Here is a 23,116-nt window from a genome sequence, read left to right on the forward strand (position 1 = left end):
CCATGCAAGATCTCACCCCGTGGGGTCAAAATGATCACAAGAACGGTGAGCAAAAATCCCTGAACCCCACGTGGGGACCTAGTGAATGACCTGCAGAGAGCTGGGACCAAAGTAACAAAGCCTACCATCAGTAACACACTACGCCGCCAGGGACTCAAATCCTGCAGTGCCAGACGTGTCCCCCTGCTTAAGCCAGTACATGTGCAGGCCCGTCTGAAGTTTGCTAGAGAGCATTTGGATGATCCAGAAGAAGATTGGGAGAATGTCATATGGTCAGATGAAACCAAAATATAACTTTTTGGTAAAAACTCAACTCGTCGTGTTTGGAGGACAAAGAATGCTAAGTTGCATCCAAAGAACACCATACCTACTGTGAAGCATGGGGGTGGAAACATCATGCTTTGGGTCTGTTCTTCTGCAAAGGGACCAGGACGACTGATCCGTGTAAAGGAATGAATGAATGGGGCCATGTATAGTGAGATTTTGAGTGAAAACCTCCTTCCATCAGCAAGGGCATTGAAGATGAAACGTGGCTGGGTCTTTCAGCATGACAATGATCCCAAACACACCGCCCGGGCAATGAAGGAGTGGCTTCGTAAGAAGCATTTCAAGGTCCTGGAGTGGCCTAGCCAGTCTCCAGATCTCAACCCCATAGAAAATCTTTGGAAGGAGTTGAAAGTCTGTGTTGCCCAGCAACAGCCCCAAAACATCACTGCTCTAGAGGAGATCTGCATGGAGGAATGGGCCAAAATACCAGCAACAGTGTGTGAAAACCTTGTGAAGACTTACAGAAAACGTTTGACCTCTGTCATTACCAACAAAGGGTATATAACAAAGTATTGAGATAAACTTTTGTTCTTGACCAAATACTTATTTTCCACCATCATTTGCATATAAATTCATTAAAAAATCCTACAATGTGATTTTCTGGATTTTTTTTCTCATTTTGTCTGTCATAGTTGAAGTGTACCTATGATGAAAATTACAGGCCTCTCTCATCTTTTTAAGTGGGAGAACTTGCACAATTGGTGGCTGACTAAATACTTTTTTGCCCCACTGTACATACATACATATATATAAAGTAAGTCTTAAGATTGGTTTCTTGACTGCATAATGTTTTATCCAAAATGCAACAACAACACTAGCATTTTTAGCACCGGCAAATTGAATATTCATCTTACTAAATGGAGCACACTGAAAATGTCACTCATTTGTTCCCTTCTGTCCTTGATCAAGCGTCTGTTCTGTCAAAAGGGAATGTATTGTACTGTACTGTACTGGCCACATTGTCCATGATGAGTCTCCCACTGTGAGTTCTGAAGAGCTGCAGGGTACACAGACCAGACCGTGTAGGACGTAGTAGAATAGACTTCATGTCCTTCTCTCCACCCTATTCTCCCTGAATGAGTTTACATGCAGACACATTATCTGACGATGATAAACTCATGTAAGGGGAAGATGGTGGAAATAGTCTAATACACCGTTACCTTAGCTCAACAACTGCTGCCTTACTTTAACAACTAGCAGGCTAAGCAGATGGCTTAACCAGGAACAAACTGGTACTTCAGCAGCTCAGCTAAGTATATGATTATTCAGTCGCTTCCATAAACCGATATCAAGGTTTAACCAGACCAGCTGTCTTCCTCCCTCTGGAGAGGCAGCGTTGCTCTGTCCGTGGGGGCCGGCAGGCAGGTAGGCCTGATATATAATTCACAACTCATGTTCTGTTTTATTCACTGAACAAGCAGCGAAGAGCAGGGTATCACACAAATGACAAGCTGACGACCAGGTTCCACAATGAGAGGATTGCTGCCTGCCCCACATCTGTTACTCAGACTGGAGGGGGAACGAGACAACAGAATTAGAAGCACTGCCTACTTTTGTTTCAGTTAAATGTTTTCCACAGGAAGGATGAAAATGCTGCGTAATAAACCCAAGTGACTGAATAAGAAAATCTCTTCAGTCCTGGTCGACAAGGGTGTGGACTGTGGAGGCATTTTTACATCCTAGAATAAACACAATTTATTATAAATGTAACTAGTTATCTAATTATTGATTTACCTAATCAGCAAGCCCGTGATTAGTTTAATCAAGTGGTGATGCACTTACTGTAACTAAAACCTGGGTACCACCTGGACTGAAGAACACTGTTGTAAAGTATTCCACACTACAAAAGAACAAACAACATCGGAAGTCCCTGGACCGTTTCTAAAGAGAGAGCCACCAGCAAGACATTTGGTCTTAAGCATGGCAGTGGCTGATTCAATGGGGCACACTGGGCTCTCTGTGTCCACTTCTGAGAATTTAGACATTTTTCTCTTGAACTGAACGCTGCTCAACAAACAACAAATGGGTGCCATACAGACTGAACCCATGGAACGACAGGAATTACCTCCTTTGCCCAAACAAAGTGGAATGGGTGGCACCAGAAATAGAATCCAATGTCAATTGGACCGCAATGTTGCGACTACTGCACAGAGAGACACACAGAGACACAGATACAGCCAAAGAGACACACAGAGACACCCACAGAGATACACAGAGACACCTACAGAGATACAGAGAGACACCCACAGAGATACACAGAGACACCTACAGAGATACACAGAGACACCCACAGAGACACCCACAGAGATACACAGAGACACCTACAGAGATACACAGAGACACCCACAGAGATACACAGACACCTACAGAGATACACAGAGACACCCACAGAGATACACAGAGACACCCACAGAGATACACAGAGACACCCACAGAGATACACAGAAACACCCACAAAGATACACAGAGACACCCACAGAGATACACAGATATACACAGAGACACCCAAAGAGATACACAGAGACACCCACAGAGATACACAGAGATTCACAGAGACACCCACAGAGATACACAGAGACACCCACAGAGATACACAGGCAGCCAAAGAGATACATAGAGACACCCATAAGGATACACAGACACCCAGAGATACACAGAGATACACAGAGACACCCACAGAGATACACAGAGACAGCCACAGAGATACACAGAGACACCCACAGAGATACGCAGGCACCGAAAGAGATACACAGAGACACCCATAGAGATACACAGACACCCACAGAGACACACAGAGACACCCACAGAGATACACAGAGACACCCACAGAGATACACAGGCAGCCAAAGAGATACATAGAGACACCCATTAGGATACACAGACACCCAGAGATACACAGAGACACCCACAGAGATACACAGAGGCACCTACAGAGATACACAGACACCCACAGAGATACACAGAGGCACCCACAGAGACACACACAGAGATACAGAGACACCCACAGAGATACACAGAGACACCCACGGAGATACACAGAGACACCCACAGAGATACACAGAGACACCCACAGAGATACACAGAGGCACCCACAGAGACACAGTCTATCTAGTGGACTTTGAGGTCAGGGTGTAGTGGGATGTGTGACTCACCGTCTCTGTGGTCATTGTCTGGCTGTAGAAGGTTCTGGGTCAGGGCACTGCATGCTACCCCAGGCAGGACAAGGACCAGCAGCCACAGCATCACACAGCTGTTCTCCAACGATCTGCCAACACACATGCACACATGCACGCACGCGCACACACACACACACACAGGATACAGTTACACATCTGACTGGGGGCCTACTGTGTATTTATATAGTCATCAACATCTGGGTTCATCCCCTGATTCAAATCCCCCTGGGAACAGATGGACCTGTGTGTGTGTGTTCCTGTGCCTGTGTATAATTCCCTGGGTCAAGTCTGACAAGCCCAAGCCAGTGCCTCTCATCTCAAGACTATTCATGATGGCAGACTGGGAGTTAAATAGAGCTAGAGAGTAGTAGCTTATTCTACTAATCAAGACTAATGTACATTTATTCAGTTATAGAAGCCCCTTGGAAAAGACCACAGAGCTCACTTAGTCATGTAGGACCGGCCATTGTCCAATGTTAGCGCTGAGGGGCTAATTATTTAATTTGGCTGTCTGGTTATCAGCGGTAAGTAAAGATAAAACGGTAAATAAAAGCAAAGTAAATGTATTTGTAATATTACTCAAAGGTGCTCATTCTGATTTCCTAAACTTTCACTTTAAGGACAGGTTTTGTGATTCTGAGGTGATTTCAGTGATCCTAGTTTACTGTTTCAGTTGGTGGTGGACTGTTTGAGGCTGTTTGGAGGGTCATCTGGTGACACAGCAGTCAGAACATGGTGACACGTGTTCCGAAAAAAGCCCAGTAAAGTTTGAGCATTTGAGCACTAGATATCAAGCCTTTTAGAACTATACTCTAAAGACAAATACTGCACCAAAAAAGCTTAACAGCTTAAAATGGACATCAAGAAAGATAAGAGATTTGCTCCAAACAACTCCCACCGGTCCCTATGTCATCAGACATTGGGGATAATCGGCTTTTTGATCTGTGGCTGAAGCAAGTCACCTGCCTCTCCTCCTCTATCCCCAGCCCCTGCCCCCGGCCTCTATCCCCAGCCCCTGCCCCCGGCCTCTAACCCCAGCCCCTGGCCTCTATCCCCAGCCCCTGCCTCTATCCCCAGCCCCCGGCCTCTATCCCCAGCCCCTGCCCTCGGCCTCTATCCCCTGCCCCCGGCCTCTATCCCCAGCCCCTGCCCTCGGCCTCTATCCCCAGCCCCTGCCCCCGGCCTCTATCCCCAGCCCCTGCCCCCGGACTCTATCCCCAGCCCTTGGCCTCTATCCCTCAAAAGGGTTCTTTCTACCTGCAACCAAAAAGGGTTCTTCAAAGGGTTTTCCTAAGGGGACAGCCGAAGAACCATTTCAAGAGTGTACGTCACTGCTCAAACCCCTGATCCGCTCAGAGGCTGGTGCTTTTTGCCCCCGCCCACATCCTTCACCAAGCAGCCCCTTCCTTCTCCCCCTCCTTCCCAAGCTGCCCCTTCCTTCTCCCCCCTCCTTCCCAAGCTGCCCCTTCCTTCTCCCCCTCCTTCCCAAGCTGCCCCTTCCTTTTCCCCCTCCTTCCCAAGCTGCCCCTTCCTTTTCCCCCTCCTTCCCAAGCTGCCCCTTCCTTTCCCCCCTCCTTCCCAAGCTGCCCCTTCCTTTCCCCCCCTCCTTCCCAAGCTGCCCCTTCCTTCTCCCCCTCCTTCCCAAGCTGCCCCTTCCTTTTCCCCCTCCTTCCCAAGCTGCCCCTTCCTTTTCCCCCTCCTTCCCAAGCTGCCCCTTCCTTCTCCCCCTCCTTCCCAAGCTGCCCCTTCCTTTTCCCCCTCCTTCCCAAGCTGCCCCTTCCTTCTCCCCCTCCTTCCCAAGCTGCCCCTTCCTTTTCCCCCTCTTTCCCAAGCTGCCCCTTCCTTCTCCCCCTCCTTCCCAAGCTGCCCCTTTCTTTTCCCCCTCCTTCCCAAGCTGCCCCTTCCTTTTCCCCCTCCTTCCCAAGCTGCCCCTTCCTTTTCCCCCTCCTTCCCAAGCTGCCCCTTCCTTTTCCCCCTCCTTCCCAAGCTGCCCCTTCCTTCTCCCCCTCCTTCCCAAGCTGCCCCTTCCTTTTCCCCCCTCCTTCCCAAGCTGTCCCTTCCTTTTCCCCCTCCTTCCCAAGCTGCCCCTTCCTTTTCCCCCTCCTTCCCAAGCTGCCCCTTCCTTTTCCCCCTCCTTCCCAAGCTGCCCCTTCCTTATCCCCCTCCTTCCCAAGCTGCCCCTTCCTTCACCCCCTCCTTCCCAAGCTGCCCCTTCCTTTTCCCCCTCCTTCCCAAGCTTCCCCTTCCTTTTCCCCCTCCTTCCCAAGCTGCAGCCTCACAGCTTGGGCTGCCCTCGGGAGCTGGAGGATAAGAAAGGATCGGCTGTCTCTCATTCTCTCAATTCATTCAAAGGGCTTTACTGGCATGGGAAACATATGTTTACATAATAGATAATAAACAAAAGTGAAATAGAATTTAAAAAATAACGGTAAACATTACACTCACAAAGGTTCCAAAATAATAAAGACATTTCATATGTCATATTATGTCTATATACAGTGTTGTAATGATGTGCAATTAGTTAAAGTACAAAAGGGAAAATAAATAAACATAAACATGGTGTTGTATTTACAATGGTGTTTGTTCTTCACTGGTTGCTGTCACGCCCGGATCTGTTTCACCTGTTCCTGTGATTGTCTCCACCCCCTCCAGGTGTGGCTTGTTTTCCCCAGTGTATTTATCCCTGTGTTTCCTGTCTCCCTGTGCCAGTTCGTCTTGTATGTTTCCAAGTCTACCAGTGTTTTTCCCTTCTCCTGCTTTTGGCAATTCTCCTTTTTCTAGTCCTCTCAGTTTTGACCCTTGCCTGTTTCTGGACTTTGTACCCGCCTGCCTGACCATTCTGCCTGCCTTGACCACGAGCCTGTCTGCCACTCTGTACCTCCTGGACTCTGATCTGGTTTTGACCTTTTGCCTGTCCACGACCATTCTCTTGCCTAACCCTTTGGTTTAATACACATTGTAAGACTCCAACCATCCGCCTCCTGTGTCTTTATTTGGGTCTCACCTTGTGCCTTGATAGTTGCCCTTTTCTTGTGGCAACAGGTCACTCATCTTGCTGCTGTGATGGCACACTGTGGTATTTCACCCAATATATATGGGAGTTTATCAAAATTGTAATTGTTTTCAAATTCTTTGTGGGTCTGTGTAATCTGAGGGAAATATGGTCTCTTTTTCTCTCCCTCTCTTATTCTGTCCCAAGCAGGAGTATCTGGTCACCCTGTAACACCTTATGAGTGACAGCGACCTACAGCTAGTGTTCAGCCAACCACAGGGATGCACAATAACCCGCTACCCTGAAAGGGGAATCCTTTTCAAGTGAACCTGTTCTAGCCCTCCCCTCCGCCGTGTGCTATGGGCTCTCCATGTCTTTTTGGTCAACTGATCAACTGACCACCTGACTCAACAGACGAATTAGTAAAGACAACAGTTACACTGTAAAAAAAACTGATTTATAAATATGTCTACTCATTGGCCACAAAGCCAATGGTCGGTTGAGTTGAACCTTGGAACAGTTGGATTTCATTCAAAAAGCGTAGCTCTACCAGACACCAGTGTACTGTATTGCTACTGTATATATGAGTAACTCCACTTGACTGTGGTCCGGAGGGAGGCGCTCACATGAGGTTTGCATGGTTAAGTAGGTTAAAATGATGAACTATGTAGGGACTTAATGTCTGAGACGGCAGAACAGCATCCCAGACAACTGTCACAGGAACAGAACTAGCTCCTTGACCCTGTGCTATACAAAACATTAGGAACACCTTCCTAATATTGAGTTGCACCCCCTTTTGCGCTCAGAACAGCCTCAATTCGTCAGAGCATGGACTCTACAAGGTGTTGAAAGCATTCCACAGGGATGCTTTTGACTCTAATCCTTCCCACTGTTGTGTGGTGGACCATTCTTGATACAAACGGGAAACTGTTCAGTGTTAAAAACCCAACAGCGTAGCAGATCTTGACACACTGGCACCTACTACCATACCCCGTTCAAAAGACACATATCTTTTGTCTTGTCCATTCCCCTCTGAATGGCACATGCACAATCCATGTCTCAATTGTCTTAAGGCTTAAAAATCCTCCCCTTCATCTACACTGATTGAAGTGGAGTTAAAAAGTGACATCAATAAGGGATCATAGATTTCACCTGGATTCACCTGGTCAGTCTGCCATGGTGTTCTGAATGTTTTGTACACTCAGTGTACATGTATAATACACACTTTTACATGTGTGAAACAGGACAAATAAAAGCACTCACCTAATTATTTTGTATAATTGTTTATTCAAATTCTTTGCGGTAGGGAAGTTCCACAATTTCCTAGAGAGACTGGGTGAACTTTTCGGAGATTGGGTAACCTTTCCAATAGTTGCTTAGGCTACTGCAAGTGTTTCAGTCTCCAACCATCGATCATCATCATCATATCTGCTAGCCTGCTTTCATGTCTGCCAGAGATTTCCACAGCAAGAAACATGAGCATTCTTCAACTGAATGGTTCACGCCTGATGTCCTCAATTGACTTCGTGCCCACTCCCATACCCTATAATTCTGTATTTCTTTCTGACTGTAATGTGTATACAGGTAGGCCAGAAAAGCTACATCACTGATTGGAAGATGAGTGGCAACCCTGATTAGAAGCACCTGCTGCTCATCGGTTGCTCACTTGTGTTCCCTGCAAATGTGGTTGTCAACTCAAATAAAATTGTACCTACACACGGAATAAGGCTGCAGAGCCAAAACGTCTGTGTACGCTATCCCAGATGAAGTGAAAATAATAACGAAAAGAAAAGGAAAATGAAGTAAGATTTATGAGAGATCTTTTTGCGTGCAGACACATTACACCTTTTGTTTGTCATTCTTCAACTTATGAAATGAGTTTTATTTGATCCCCTCAAAATCAGTTTGATGTTGGCTAGCGGTCCTTACCGCCGGTTCTTACCGCTAGCAGTCCAACTGATGTTGGCTAGCGGTCCATACCGCCGGTCCTTACCGCCGGTCCTTACCACTAGCAGTCTAACTGATGTTGGCTAGCGGTCCTTACCGCCGGTCCTTACCGCTAGCAGTCCAACTGATGTTGGCTAGCTGTCCTTACCGCCGGTCCTTACCGCTAGCAGTCCAACTGATGTTGGCTAGTGGTCCTTACCGCCGGTCCTTACCGCTAGCAGTCCAACTGATGTTGGCTAGCGGTCCTTACCACTAGCAGTCCAACTGATGTTGGCTAGCGGTCCTTACCGCCGGTCCTTACCGCTAGCAGTCCAACTGATGTTGGCTAGCGGTCCTTACCACTAGCAGTCCAACTGATGTTGGCTAGCGGTCCTTACCGCCGGTCCTTACCGCTAGCAGTCTAACTGATGTTGGCTAGCGGTTCATACTGCCGGTCCGTACCACTAGCAGTCTAACTGATGTTGGCTAGCGGTCCTTACCACCGGTCCTTACCGCTAGCAGTCCAACTGATGTTGGCTAGCGGTCCTTACCACTAGCAGTCCAACTGATGTTGGCTAGCGGTCCTTACCGCCGGTCCTTACCGCTAGCAGTCCAACTGATGTTGGCTAGCGGTCCTTACCACTAGCAGTCCAACTGATGTTGGCTAGCGGTCCTTACCATTAGCAGTCCAACTGATGTTGGCTAGCGGTCCTTACCGCCGGTCCTTACCGCTAGTAGTCCAACTGATGTTGGCTAGCTGTCCTTACCGCCGGTCCTTACCGCTAGCAGTCCAACTGATGTTGGCTAGCGGTTCTTACCGCCGGTCCTTACCGCTAGCAGTCCAACTGATGTTGGCTAGCGGTCCTTACCACCGGTCCTTACCGCTAGCAGTCTAACTGATGTTGGCTAGCGGTCCATACCGCCGGTCCGTACGACTAGCAGTCTAACTGATGTTGGCTAGCGGTCCTTACCACCGGTCCTTACCGCTAGCAGTCTAACTGATGTTGGCTAGCTGTCCTTACCGCCGGTCCTTACCGCTAGCAGTCCAACTGATGTTGGCTAGCGGTCCTTACCGCCGGTCCTTACCGCTAGCAGTCCAACTGATGTTGGCTAGCGGTCCTTACCACTAGCAGTCCAACTGATGTTGGCTAGCGGTCCTTACCACTAGCAGTCCAACTGATGTTGGCTAGTGGTCCTTACCGCTAGCAGTCCAACTGATGTTGGCTAGCGGTCCTTACCGCCGGTCCTTACCGCTAGCAGTCCAACTGATGTTGGCTAGCGGTCCTTACCACTAGCAGTCCAACTGATGTTGGCTAGCGGTCCTTACCGCCGGTCCTTACCGCTAGCAGTCTAACTGATGTTGGCTAGCGGTTCATACTGCCGGTCCGTACCACTAGCAGTCTAACTGATGTTGGCTAGCGGTCCTTACCACCGGTCCTTACCGCTAGCAGTCTAACTGATGTTGGCTAGCTGTCCTTACCGCCGGTCCTTACCGCTAGCAGTCCAACTGATGTTGGCTAGCGGTCCTTACCGCCGGTCCTTACCGCTAGCAGTCCAACTGATGTTGGCTAGCGGTCCTTACCACTAGCAGTCCAACTGATGTTGGCTAGCGGTCCTTACCACTAGCAGTCCAACTGATGTTGGCTAGTGGTCCTTACCGCTAGCAGTCCAACTGATGTTGGCTAGCGGTCCTTACCGCCGGTCCTTACCGCTAGCAGTCCAACTGATGTTGGCTAGCGGTCCTTACCACTAGCAGTCCAACTGATGTTGGCTAGCGGTCCTTACCGCCGGTCCTTACCGCTAGCAGTCTAACTGATGTTGGCTAGCGGTTCATACTGCCGGTCCGTACCACTAGCAGTCTAACTGATGTTGGCTAGCGGTCCTTACCACCGGTCCTTACCGCTAGCAGTCTAACTGATGTTGGCTAGCTGTCCTTACCGCCGGTCCTTACCGCTAGCAGTCCAACTGATGTTGGCTAGCGGTCCTTACCACTAGCAGTCCAACTGATGTTGGCTAGCGGTCCTTACCGCCGGTCCTTACCGCTAGCAGTCCAACTGATGTTGGCTAGCGGTCCTTACCACTAGCAGTCCAACTGATGTTGGCTAGCGGTCCTTACCATTAGCAGTCCAACTGATGTTGGCTAGCGGTCCTTACCTCCGGTCCTTACCGCTAGTAGTCCAACTGATGTTGGCTAGCTGTCCTTACCGCCGGTCCTTACCGCTAGCAGTCCAACTGATGTTGGCTAGCGGTTCTTACCGCCGGTCCTTACCGCTAGCAGTCCAACTGATGTTGGCTAGCGGTCCTTACCACCGGTCCTTACCGCTAGCAGTCTAACTGATGTTGGCTAGCGGTCCATACCGCCGGTCCGTACCACTAGCAGTCTAACTGATGTTGGCTAGCGGTCCTTACCACCGGTCCTTACCGCTAGCAGTCTAACTGATGTTGGCTAGCTGTCCTTACCGCCGGTCCTTACCGCTAGCAGTCCAACTGATGTTGGCTAGCAGTCCTTACCGCCGGTCCTTACCGCTAGCAGTCCAACTAATGTTGGCTAGCGGTCCTTACCGCTAGCAGTCCAACTGATGTTGGCTAGCGGTCCTTACCGCCGGTCCTTACCGCTAGCAGTCCAACTGATGTTGGCTAGCGGTCCTTACCACTAGCAGTCCAACTGATGTTGGCTAGCGGTCCTTACCACTAGCAGTCCCACTGATGTTGGCTAGTGGTCCTTACCGCTAGCAGTCCAACTGATGTTGGCTAGTGGTCCTTACCGCTAGCAGTCCAACTGATGTTGGCTAGTGGTCCTTACCACTAGCAGTCCAACTGATGTTGGCTAGTGGTCCTTACCACTAGCAGTCCAACTGATGTTGGCTAGTGGTCCTTACCGCCGGTCCTTACCGCTAGCAGTCCAACTGATGTTGGCTAGCGGTCCTTACCACTAGCAGTCCAACTGATGTTGGCTAGCGGTCCTTACCGCCGGTCCTTACCGCTAGCAGTCCAACTGATGTTGGCTAGCGGTCCTTACCACTAGCAGTCCAACTGATGTTGGCTAGCGGTCCTTACCACTAGCAGTCCAACTGATGTTGGCTAGTGGTCCTTACCGCTAGCAGTCCAACTGATGTTGGCTAGTGGTCCTTACCGCTAGCAGTCCAACTGATGTTGGCTAGTGGTCCTTACCACTAGCAGTCCAACTGATGTTGGCTAGTGGTCCTTACCGCTAGCAGTCCAACTGATGTTGGCTAGTGGTCCTTACCGCTAGCAGTCCAACTGATGTTGGCTAGTGGTCCTTTCCACTAGCAGTCCAACTGATGTTGGCTAGTGGTCCTTACCGCTAGCAGTCCAACTGATGTTGGCTAGTGGTCCTTACCACTAGCAGTCCAACTGATGTTGGCTAGTGGTCCTTACCACTAGCAGTCCAACTGATGTTGGCTAGTGGTACTTACCGCCGGTCCTTACCGCTAGCAGTCCAACTGCAACCAGCGTCCGCAACGGCCCTCGAGGAAAAGCTAATCCAGAATTCAGAAGGGTCCCCCTAAAACTGTCACTAGGAATGATCATGTGGCCATTAATGTGGCTATTACATGTAGTGGGAACAGAAAAGTAATTTGCAGTTTGATTATTATTGCTAAACTGCAACAGTTATCCTTACAAAAATGATCTGTTCGTTTAACCGTGACATTTTGGAATGTTCAACTGAAATTGTAACTAAGAAACATGTTTGCTGCAAGTAGAACACTTGTTGAACTCACCTCAGGGAACACTGGAACTCTGCCAACATTCCATTAGAGCTCTTTGTCCTCAGACAAATCTCTGATGACATTTTGACCTACTAAAACTCTTTCAATGGCCCTCACAACATCGCCTGAAGACCTCCTCAAAATAGCCTCCTACTCAGAAACCTTTAATCTCTTTTTAGAACCCAGGTAGACAGTCTCGTGGTGCAGTACTGTGACCCAAATACGGATCCTAAGGCATAGGGTCATGGCCCAGTGTAGTGTCCAAGCCAATACACTACATATGTGCAACTGACATTGACATTTTGCTGTGCCATCACATAGGATGCTTAGTACACAGTGTATGTTGGAGTCAATTCCATCTTAACTTGTCATCCCCAGTTAACTCTACAAACGGCAGTTGAGGACAGTAATGAAAGACGCCTCATAGAGAATGATTGGCCATTGCCACTGCACTTTAAAACTCACTGGTAAACAGACTTAGCCTTATTCATCACGTCATTCAGCCTCTCTGAATAAGATAGAAGGAGTTGATATTGCCCACAGAGTATTATTTGCCTCTCTTTCACCAGAAGAGTTACTGGACTGTAAAGCTGCTCCACTTTGATGGAACATCTTTTTTTTTTTTCATGTCCAGCAGCAAAACAAAAATTAGAAGTGGTCACCTTGGTACCAAGAGAAGGCTCTCCATGGTTACAAATACAACTCTCTCTTGTGCAGCAACAACAGGGAGCCAACATGTTCTCTTTTAGAGGTTTTGGCACATGGCTTATCTGATCTGGACAAAAGGCGATTGCTGGGTCACACAATTACACCTGGAGATTAAATCAATGTAACAGATGATTTTCCATGGACTTGGAAACAACTAATCCCCTGTTCTACTTTCTCTCACTTACATAACAAACCAACATATTTTTTCTGAGATTAGTGAGGACTTTCAGATCCAGGGAATATAATAATAAAGCTGGGAATATGGGATATAGAGACAATATGGGATATAGAGACAATATGGGATATAGAGACAAAATATGATATAGGGACAATATGGGATATAGAGACAATATGGGATATGGGACAATATGGGATATAGAGACAATATGGGATATAGAGACAATATGGGATATGGGACAATATGGGATATAGAGACAATATGGGATATAGAGACAATATGGGATATAGGGACAATATGGGATATAGAGACAATATGGGATATGGGACAATATGGGATATAGGGACAATATGGAATATAGGGACAATATGGGATATGGGACAATAAGGGATATAGGGACAATATGGGATATGGAGACAATATGGGATATGGAGACAATATGGGATATAGAGACAATATGGGATATAGAGACAATATGGGATATGGAGACAATATGGGATATAGAGACAATATGGGATATTGGGACAATATGGGATATAGGGACAATATGGGATATAGAGACAATATGGAATATAGAGACAATATGGGATATAGGGACAATATGGGATATTGGGACAATATGGGATATAGGGACAATATGGGATATAGAGACAATATGGGATATAGAGACAATATGGGATATTGGGACAATATGGGATATAGGGACAATATGGGATATAGAGACAATATGGGATATAGAGACAATATGGGATATAGAGACAATATGGGATATAGGACAATATGGGATATAGAGACAATATGGGATATAAAATCAAATCAAATCAAATTTTATTTGTCACATACACATGGTTAGCAGATGTTAATGCGAGTGTAGCGAAATGCTTGTGCTTCTAGTTCCGACAATGCAGTGATAACCAACAAGTAATCTAACTAACAATTCCAAAACTACTGTCTTATACACAGTGTAAGGGGATAAGGAATATGTACATAAGGATATATGAATGAGTGATGGTACAGAGCAGCATACAGTAGATGGTATCGAGTACAGTATATACATATGAGATGAGTATGTAGACAAAGTAAACAAAGTGGCATAGTTAAAGTGGCTAGTGACATAAGAATGCAGTCGATGATCTAGAGTACAGTATATACATATGCATATGAGATGAATAATGTAGGGTAAGTAACATTATATAAGGTAGCATTGTTTAAAGTGGCTAGTGATATATTTACATCATTTCCCATCAATTCCCATTATTAAAGTGGCTGGAGTTGGGTCAGTGTCAATGACAGTGTGTTGGCAGCAGCCACTCAATGTTAGTGATTGCTGTTTAACAGTCTGATGGCCTTGAGATAGAAGCTGTTTTTCAGTCTCTCGGTCCCAGCTTTGATGCACCTGTACTGACCTCGCCTTCTGGATGATAGCGGGGTGAACAGGCAGTGGTTCGGGTGGTTGATGTCCTTGATGATCTTTATGGCCTTCCTGTAACATCGGGTGGTGTAGGTGTCCTGGAGGGCAGGTAGTTTGCCCCCGGTGATGCGTTGTGCAGACCTCACTACCCTCTGGAGAGCCTTACGGTTGAGGGCGGAGCAGTTGCCGTACCAGGCGGTGATACAGCCCGCCAGGATGCTCTCGATTGTGCATCTGTAGAAGTTTGTGAGTGCTTTTGGTGACAAGCCGAATTTCTTCAGCCTCCTGAGGTTGAAGAGGCGCTGCTGCGCCTTCTTCACGACGCTGTCAGTGTGAGTGGACCAATTCAGTTTGTCTGTGATGTGTATGCCGAGGAACTTAAAACTTGCTACCCTCTCCACTACTGATCCATCGATGTGGATAGGGGGTGTTCCCTCTGCTGTTTCCTGAAGTCCACAATCATCTCCTTAGTTTTGTTGACGTTGAGTGTGAGGTTATTTTCCTGACACCACACTCCGAGGGCCCTCACCTCCTCCCTGTAGGCCGTCTCGTCGTTGTTGGTAATCAAGCCTACCACTGTTGTGTCGTCCGCAAACTTGATGATTGAGTTGGAGGCGTGCATGGCCACGCAGTCGTGGGTGAACAGGGAGTACAGGAGAGGGCTCAGAACGCACCCTTGTGGGGCCCCGTGTTGAGGATCAGCGGGGAGGAGATGTTGTTGCCTACCCTCACCACCTGTGGGCGGCCCGTCAGGAAGTCCAGTACCCAGTTGCACAGGGCGGGGTCGAGACCCAGGGTCTCGAGCTTGATGACGAGCTTGGAGGGTACTATGGTATTGAATGCCGAGCTGTAGTCGATGAACAGCATTCTCACATAGGTATTCCTCTTGTCCAGGTGGGTTAGGGCAGTGTGCAGTGTGGTTGAGATTGCATCGTCTGTGGACCTATTTGGGCGGTAAGCAAATTGGAGTGGGTCTAGGGTGTCAGGTAGGGTGGAGGTGATATGGTCCTTGACTAGTCTCTCAAAGCACTTCATGATGACGGAAGTGAGTGCTACGGGGCGGTAGTCGTTTAGCTCAGTTACCTTAGCTTTCTTGGGAACAGGAACAATGGTGGTATAGAGACAATATGGGATATAGAGACAATATGGGATATAGAGACAATATGGGATATAGAGACAATTTGGGATATAGGACAATATGGGATATAGAGACAATATGGGATATAGAGACAATATGGGATATAGAGACAATATGGGATATAGAGACAATATGGGATATAGAGACAATATGGGATATAGAGACAATATGGGATATAGGACAATATGGGATATAGAGACAATATGGGATATAGAGACAATATGGGATATAGGACAATATGGGATATAGAGACAATATGGGATATAGAGACAATACGGGATATAGAGACAATATGGGATATGGGACAATATGGGATATAGGACAATATGGGATATTGGGACAATATGGGATATAGAGACAATATGGGATATAGGGACAATATGGGATATAGAGACAATATGGGATATGGGACAGTATGGGATATAGAGACAATATGGGATATAGGGACAATATGGGATATAGAGACAATATGGGATATGGGACAATATGGGATATAGAGACAATATGGGATATAGGGACAATATGGGATATAGAGACAATATGGGATATAGAGACAATATGGGATATAGAGACAATATGGGATATAGGGACAATATGGGATATAGAGACAATATGGGATATAGAGACAATATGGGATATGGGACAATATGGGATATAGAGACAATATGGGATATAGAGACAATATGGGATATAGAGACAATATGGGATATAGGGACAATATGGGATATAGGGACAATATGGGATATAGGGACAATATCCTAAAATCACAGACCTGTCATTACTATAATGATGGTCCTTGAGGTTGGAGAAATCACAGACCTGTCATTATTATAATGATGGTCCTTGAGGGTAGTGAGATCACAGACCTGTCATTACTATAATGATGGTCCTTGAGGTTGGAGAAATCACAGACCTGTCATTATTATAATGATGGTCCTTGAGGGTAGTGAGATCACAGACCTGTCATTACTATGAAGATTGTTTTGAGTAGAATGGTTCTCATAATGCCTGGGGACCTTTGTAGTCATCTTACTATCTGTGATAGAGTTATAGAGTTTGCCTGTAATGCTGCTTTGCTACTACTGTCATTGTGCATAATGTGAAGGAGGTCATTGTGCATAATGTGAAGGAGGTCATTGTGCATAATGTGAAGGAGGTCACTGTGCATAATGTGAAGGAGGTCATTATGCATAATGTGAAGGAGGTCATTGTGCATAATGTGAAGGAGATCACTGTGCATAATGTGAAGGAGGTCATTGTGCATAATGTGAAGGAGGTCATTGTGCATAATGTGAAGGAGGTCACTGTGCATAATGTGAAGGAGGTCATTGTGCATAATGTGAAGGAGGTCACTGTGCATAATATGAAGGAGGTCATTGTGCATAATGTGAAGGAGGTCATTGTGCATAATGTGAAGGAGGTCATTGTTTATAATGTGAAGGAGGTCATTGTGCATAATGTGAAGGAGGTCACTGGGCTTGTTTAACGGACATCTTCTTACCTTACCAGCTCACATCTAGACTGGGACTCAGGACCTTTGTCTCACAAACACATGTGACTGCCCCATTGATGACGTCTTAGACATATACGCCACCGATAAACTATTAGGTAGCTTGGGTGGAGACAATTTAAGCTGAGGAGTGATATGGTTAAAGGCCCATCTGGAATGCGTCCTGTGTTATGTATTGTGTTAGGCATTTCGCTCTGGATAAATGATTAAATTCCAATATAATCCAATAATTCAATAAGCATCTTGGAGAAAAACAAAAGGGATAATGTCCACCACTAAGTAAACAAAACATTTAGAAATAATTATCATGGGGCTTATTTTCATATCAAGGCAATCTTGAAGAAAAACAAGAGTGCCTTGATGAGAAAAAAAATTAAGTCCCACAATACATTTTTCTACATTTTTTTATTTACTAAGTAGTGGTCATTATTCCCTTTATTTTTCTCCAAGATTCTGAATCGGTGAATTATATTGGAATATAATAATTTATCACGTCATAGACTAGCCAAAGAGCACCTTATAACAAGCCTCAAAGATTTTATAGTTATTATACATTCAAGCGCACCAGCACATTGATTTTCCTCCCCAATAAGTAAGTTATTTATCACCAATCAAATCCAGGAACAAGTACCAAGAGCTGGAGCAGCTGACGTTACTAAACTGCTATTACAATGCTATTCCATAGTCAGTAAGCTAGTTATATTCTGTATCATGACGATTAAGCATTGTGAATCAGCAGTAAAGATCGTGTGCTTTGATTGGACACTTTGTACAGTACGGGGGGGGGGGGGGGGGGGGGTTTAATACATGGCCTCAGGTGCAATCCACTAGTGCTAATTCTATTAAGCATGAGGGTTACTGGGACAGCATCTGACACGGAAAGCTGCTCAACGTCTTGCACTCGTTTAACCTATAATCCAAAATAAAGATGCACGCACAAACACAGACACAGTCTCTCGTGACAGGCTCGTCTCTCGTGACAGGCTCGTCTCTCGTTACAGGCTCGTCTCTCGTGACAGGCTCGTCTCTCGTGACAGGCTCGTCTCTCGTGACAGGCTCGTCTCTAGTGACAGGCTCGTCTCTCGTTACAGGCTCGTCTCTCGTGACAGGCTCGTCTCTTGTGACAGGCTCGTCTCTCGTGACAGGCTCGTCTCTCGTGACAGGCTCGTCTCTAGTGACAGGCTCGTCTCTCGTGACAGGCTCGTCTCTAGTGACAGGCTCGTCTCTTGTGACAGGCTCGTCTCTTGTGACAGGCTCGTGTCTCGTGACAGGCTCGTCTCTCGTGACAGGCTGTTAACATAGCTGGCCAGTGTGAGATTTGGCTCTACAAAATTATAGCCTGCAAATGTCCCATGTTTTGAATGTGTATTTTGCTGCAAGGACTTTTGGTGAAAAGTATTAACTATATACATCAATATACGGTGCATTCGGAAAGTATTCAGACCCCTTCCCTTTTTCAACATTTTGTTACGTTACAGCCTTATTCTAAAGTGGATTAAATAAAACATTTTCCTCATCAAATCTACACACAATACCCCCTAATGACAAAGCGAAAAGAGGTTTTTAGAAATGTTTGCAAATGTATTAAACATATAAAACAGAAATACCTTATTTACATAAGTATTCAGACCCTTTGCTATGAGACTCAAAATTGAGCTCAGGTGCATCCTGTTTCCATTAATAATTATTGAGATGTTTCTACAACTTGATTTGAGTCCACATGTGGTAAATTCCATTGATTGGACATGATTTGGAAAGGCAAACACCTGTCTATATAAGGTCCCACAGTTGACAGTGCATGTCAGAGCAAAAACTAAGCCATTATGTCTAAGGAAGTGTCCATAGAGTTACGAGGCGGGATTGTGTCGAGGCACAGAACTGGGGAAGCGTACTAAAAAATGTCTGCAGCATTGAATGTCCCAAAGAACAGACTGGCCTCCATCATTCTTAAATGAAAGAAGTATGGAACCACCAAGATTTTTCCTAGAGCTGGCCTCCCGGCCAAACTGAGCAATCGGGGAGGTGATCAAGAACCCGATGGTCACTTTGACATAGCTCTAGAGTTCCTCTTTGGAGATGGGAGAACCTTCCAGAAGGACAACCATTTCTGAAGCACTCCACCAATCAGACCTTTAAGGTAGAGTGGCCAGACAGAAGCCATTTCTCAGTAAAAGGCACATGACAGCCTGCTAGGAGTTTGCCAAAAGGCACCTAAGGGACTCTCAGACCATGGGAAACAAGGTTCTCTGGTCTGATGAAACCAAGATTGAACTCTGTGGCCTGAATGCCAAGTGTCTGGAGGAAACCTGGCACCATCCCTACGGTGTAACATGGGAGTGGCAGCATCAAACTTTGAGGATATTTTTCAGCGGCAGGGACTGGGAGACTAGTCAGGATTTAGGGAAATACTTATGAATGGAGAAACGTACAGAGAGATCCCTGATGAAAACCTGCTCCAGAGCACTCAGGACCTTCCAACAGGACAACGACCCTAAGCACACAGCCAAGACAATGCAGGAGTGGCTTCGGGACAAGTCTCTGAATGTCCTTGAGTGGGCCAGCCTTGAGTGGTGAACCCAATTGAACATCTCTGGAGAGACCTGAAAATAGCTGTGCAGCAGCGCTCCCCATCCAAGCTGACAGAGCTTGAGAGGATCAGCAGAGAAGAATGGGAGAAACTCCCCAAATACAGGTGTGTCAAGCTTGTAGCATCATACCCAAGAAGACTCGAGGCTGTAATCTCTGCCAAAGGTGCTTCAACAAAGTACTGAGTAGGGATGCACGATACATCGGTGAACACATTGGTGAACATATTGGAATCAACCGATATTAGCTAAAAATGCCAACATCGGTATCGGCCCGATGTCTAGTTTAACGCCAATGTGCAAAACCGTTGTCAAAGCTGACTTGCATACCTATATAACGTAGGTACATGACGTAATGACCCCACGTAAAATTTTGCAATACACACGCAACACAGCATTCCTAACCTAGCCCACAATGTCTGCTGTGTGGATCGAGCAATCAACAAGTTGAGCAGATTTGAAAGAGTAAGAAAATTTCAGCGAGACAACTCAAGGTGAAATCCATTACCGGCAAGATTATGGAATTCATTACCCTTGACAATCAACCGTTCTCTGTCATGGGTGATGTTGGCTTTCGCCGAATGGTCGATCGCCGGTACACACTACCAAGAACGCTATTTTTCAGATGTTGCCATACTGGAGTTACACAGTAATAGCGTCACTGCTATTAGCTTCACCACATACTATGGAATGCCGTTTGGGTCTTTGCGTGTCAAAAAAGACACACGTCAAATAAGACTACTTGACACATTAAATAAGCTTTAAATGAAACACGTCAAATAACACAGTTCTATTATAGAATGTTGTGTGTTCTGAATTTGCACGTGCAAGCCAAGCGCCATCACTACTATCAGTAGTGCTGTCAAAACTGTACAACAAGTATGTAAACAAGCAAACACCGGCCACGAACGATGTGTTTACAATACTGCGTTGGTAATGAAGCATTATTTGTTTGACCGCAAATTCTGGGGTACCTAGCAAGCACCAATAAAACCAGCCTGAAACCCATGACCAGTAGAAACTGCAGTCATTTTCATTATTCTTAGCAATGATTTAGGAATCCTTGTGAGTAAGTATTAGCTAGGTAGCCACTTGTTGTTCGCCTATTGAAATTGAACTTCAGTTCATAAAATAAATAGCTAGCCAGTTACTTAACCCTGTTAACCCTTAACCCTACCTAAGCAGCCAGTTAGCTTCATCTGGCTCGACCGGACCGGATTATGTGTTGTGAAGCTAGCCACAATAAGGATTGAAACAATAGTGGAATTTGCGGTTTGCCTGCAAAATAAAAGTACCTCTTTGAAAGTGATGTAAAAGGTTACAATTGGTGGAACCATGCCATATTTAGACTAGATAATGTTAAACAAGGTCAGAATGTGAAAATGAAATGGGGTATCAGTCTATTCGGTGACACCCACAGAACACAACTGTGAAGAGTTTACGCAAATATTAGCGTTGTAGTTCTTATCGCAGGACTGTGACTGTGTGAAATCACCTCCCCAGTCAGCCTATTGTGTGTATTGACATTCATATTGCACTGTACAGCTTTACCTAAGAATTGGGGATCAATGAAATGGGGTATCAGTCTACTCAATAGCCAAGATATTTTTTCCCAACGTCCTCCTCAGAGTTATCAGACTCGAAAACATTCACGCAGTATTGTTTTTCCTCTTGAATAGTGTTCAATACACTTAGGTTGACAATAAATGTGGCTCAATTCACAGTTGTTTCAAAGTCCCGCAATAAGAGCTAATGTTCTCTGGGTGTCACTGAGTAGACTGATACTCCATGTCATTGATCCACAATCCATAGGTAAGGCTGTACAGTGAAATAAGTATGCCCCCAATGCAATTCTAAAGTCTAATACTTCCAGTGTGATTTCAACACATTTTTGTCAAATTAACAATTTATTGTCTTTTGTTGATTTTATATAACAACATTCCAACCTCGTTTAGCATGATCTATTCAATTATGGCATAATTCTACTATTTGTATTCATTTGCATCACTGTCAATGACATACTTTTATTTTGAAGGCTAACCGTAAAGTCCACTATTGTGGCTAGCTTCACATAGATGGGTCCGCCCACTATTAATCAAATAAGAACTGTCTTATAAATGAGGGTTATTTTAGATGATGACACCTAGCTATATAGTTAGCTACTGAAACAGATTATGTCATTTTGCTATGTTTTTTGTGGAAGAACATTGTTTGCATCCATGAGCTAGCTAGCTTTTTTTATGACCAGCACTGTAGGTGCGCGAGACAACTTTACCAGCCTCATAGCATATGTATCGATGAATCGTTGTGACATATGAAATATGAGTGAGAGTGTAATCAATGTGTAGTAACTACGTAAGAAATGAATGAACGCGCTAAATTATTATGTGATGTGCAGTCATATTCAGGTCCTGATTGGTCAACAAGCTTATTTGGCACGTCAAATAGTGTTATTTGACACATCAAATAGTGTTATTGACACGCAAAGACCCAAACGGTGTTCCATAGAAATCCTGGTTGAGAATGAAATGGCTGAACAAATGAACAACGAAACAGCACAGCTGTAAGTAAGTGAAATAAATAGGTTTTGATTATGTTTTACTGGTAATGGGGACATACATAAATGCCAACAAGATAACTTTTTGGGCAGTGTGGTGTGTGTGTGTGTAACCTTTATTTAACTAGGCAAGTCAGTTAAGAACAAATTCTTATGACGGCCTACCCGGCCAAACCTGGACGACGCTGGGCCAATTGTGCGCTGCCCTATGGGACTCCCAATCACGGCCGGATGTGATACAGCTTGGATTCGAACCAGGGACTGTAGTGACGCCTCTTGCACTGAGATGCAGTGCCTTAGACCACTGCGTCCATGTGTGTGTGTTAACTATGTAACTGTACTAGAATGCGTAAAAGGCCCCTAAAATGTTAAATATCGGTTATCGGTATCAGGTTTTTTTTTGCAATAAAAATATTTGATATCGGTATCAGCCAAAAATGTCATATCGGAACATCACTAGTGCTGAGTAAATGGTAAGAATACTTATGTAATCAAATCAAATCAAATCAAATTTTATTTGTCACATACACATGGTTAGCAGATGTTAATGCGAGTGTAGCGAAATGCTTGTGCTTCTAGTTCCGACAATGCAGTGATAACCAACAAGTAATCTAACTAACAATTCCAAAACTACTGTCTTATACACAGTGTAAGGGGATAAGGAATATGTACATAAGGATATATGAATGAGTGATGGTACAGAGCAGCATACAGTAGATGGTATCGAGTACAGTATATACATTTTAATACATTTGCAAAAAATTCTAATAACCAGTTTTGCTTTGTCATTATGGGGTATTGTGTGTAGATTGATGATGGGTGGGAAAAAACTATGTAATCCATTTTAGAATAAGGCTGTAACGTAACGAAATGTGGA

General features: G+C 45.4%; 1 protein-coding gene across 1 annotated transcript in view; it reads right to left on the reverse strand.

Moving 5' to 3' along the window:
* The window catches only part of LOC115126956 (prolactin receptor-like), a 65,816-nt gene that overhangs the window by 13,845 nt on the left and 28,855 nt on the right, over positions 1 to 23,116 (reverse strand). Inside the window, exon 2 of the mRNA XM_065023666.1 lies at positions 3,480 to 3,592. Within this exon, the coding sequence (XP_064879738.1) occupies positions 3,480 to 3,592 (113 nt within the window). The remainder of the gene's footprint in view (positions 1 to 3,479; positions 3,593 to 23,116) is intronic.

This window comes from Oncorhynchus nerka, linkage group LG2 (genome assembly GCF_034236695.1).
Source record: "Oncorhynchus nerka isolate Pitt River linkage group LG2, Oner_Uvic_2.0, whole genome shotgun sequence".
Classification (NCBI taxonomy): domain Eukaryota; kingdom Metazoa; phylum Chordata; class Actinopteri; order Salmoniformes; family Salmonidae; genus Oncorhynchus; species Oncorhynchus nerka.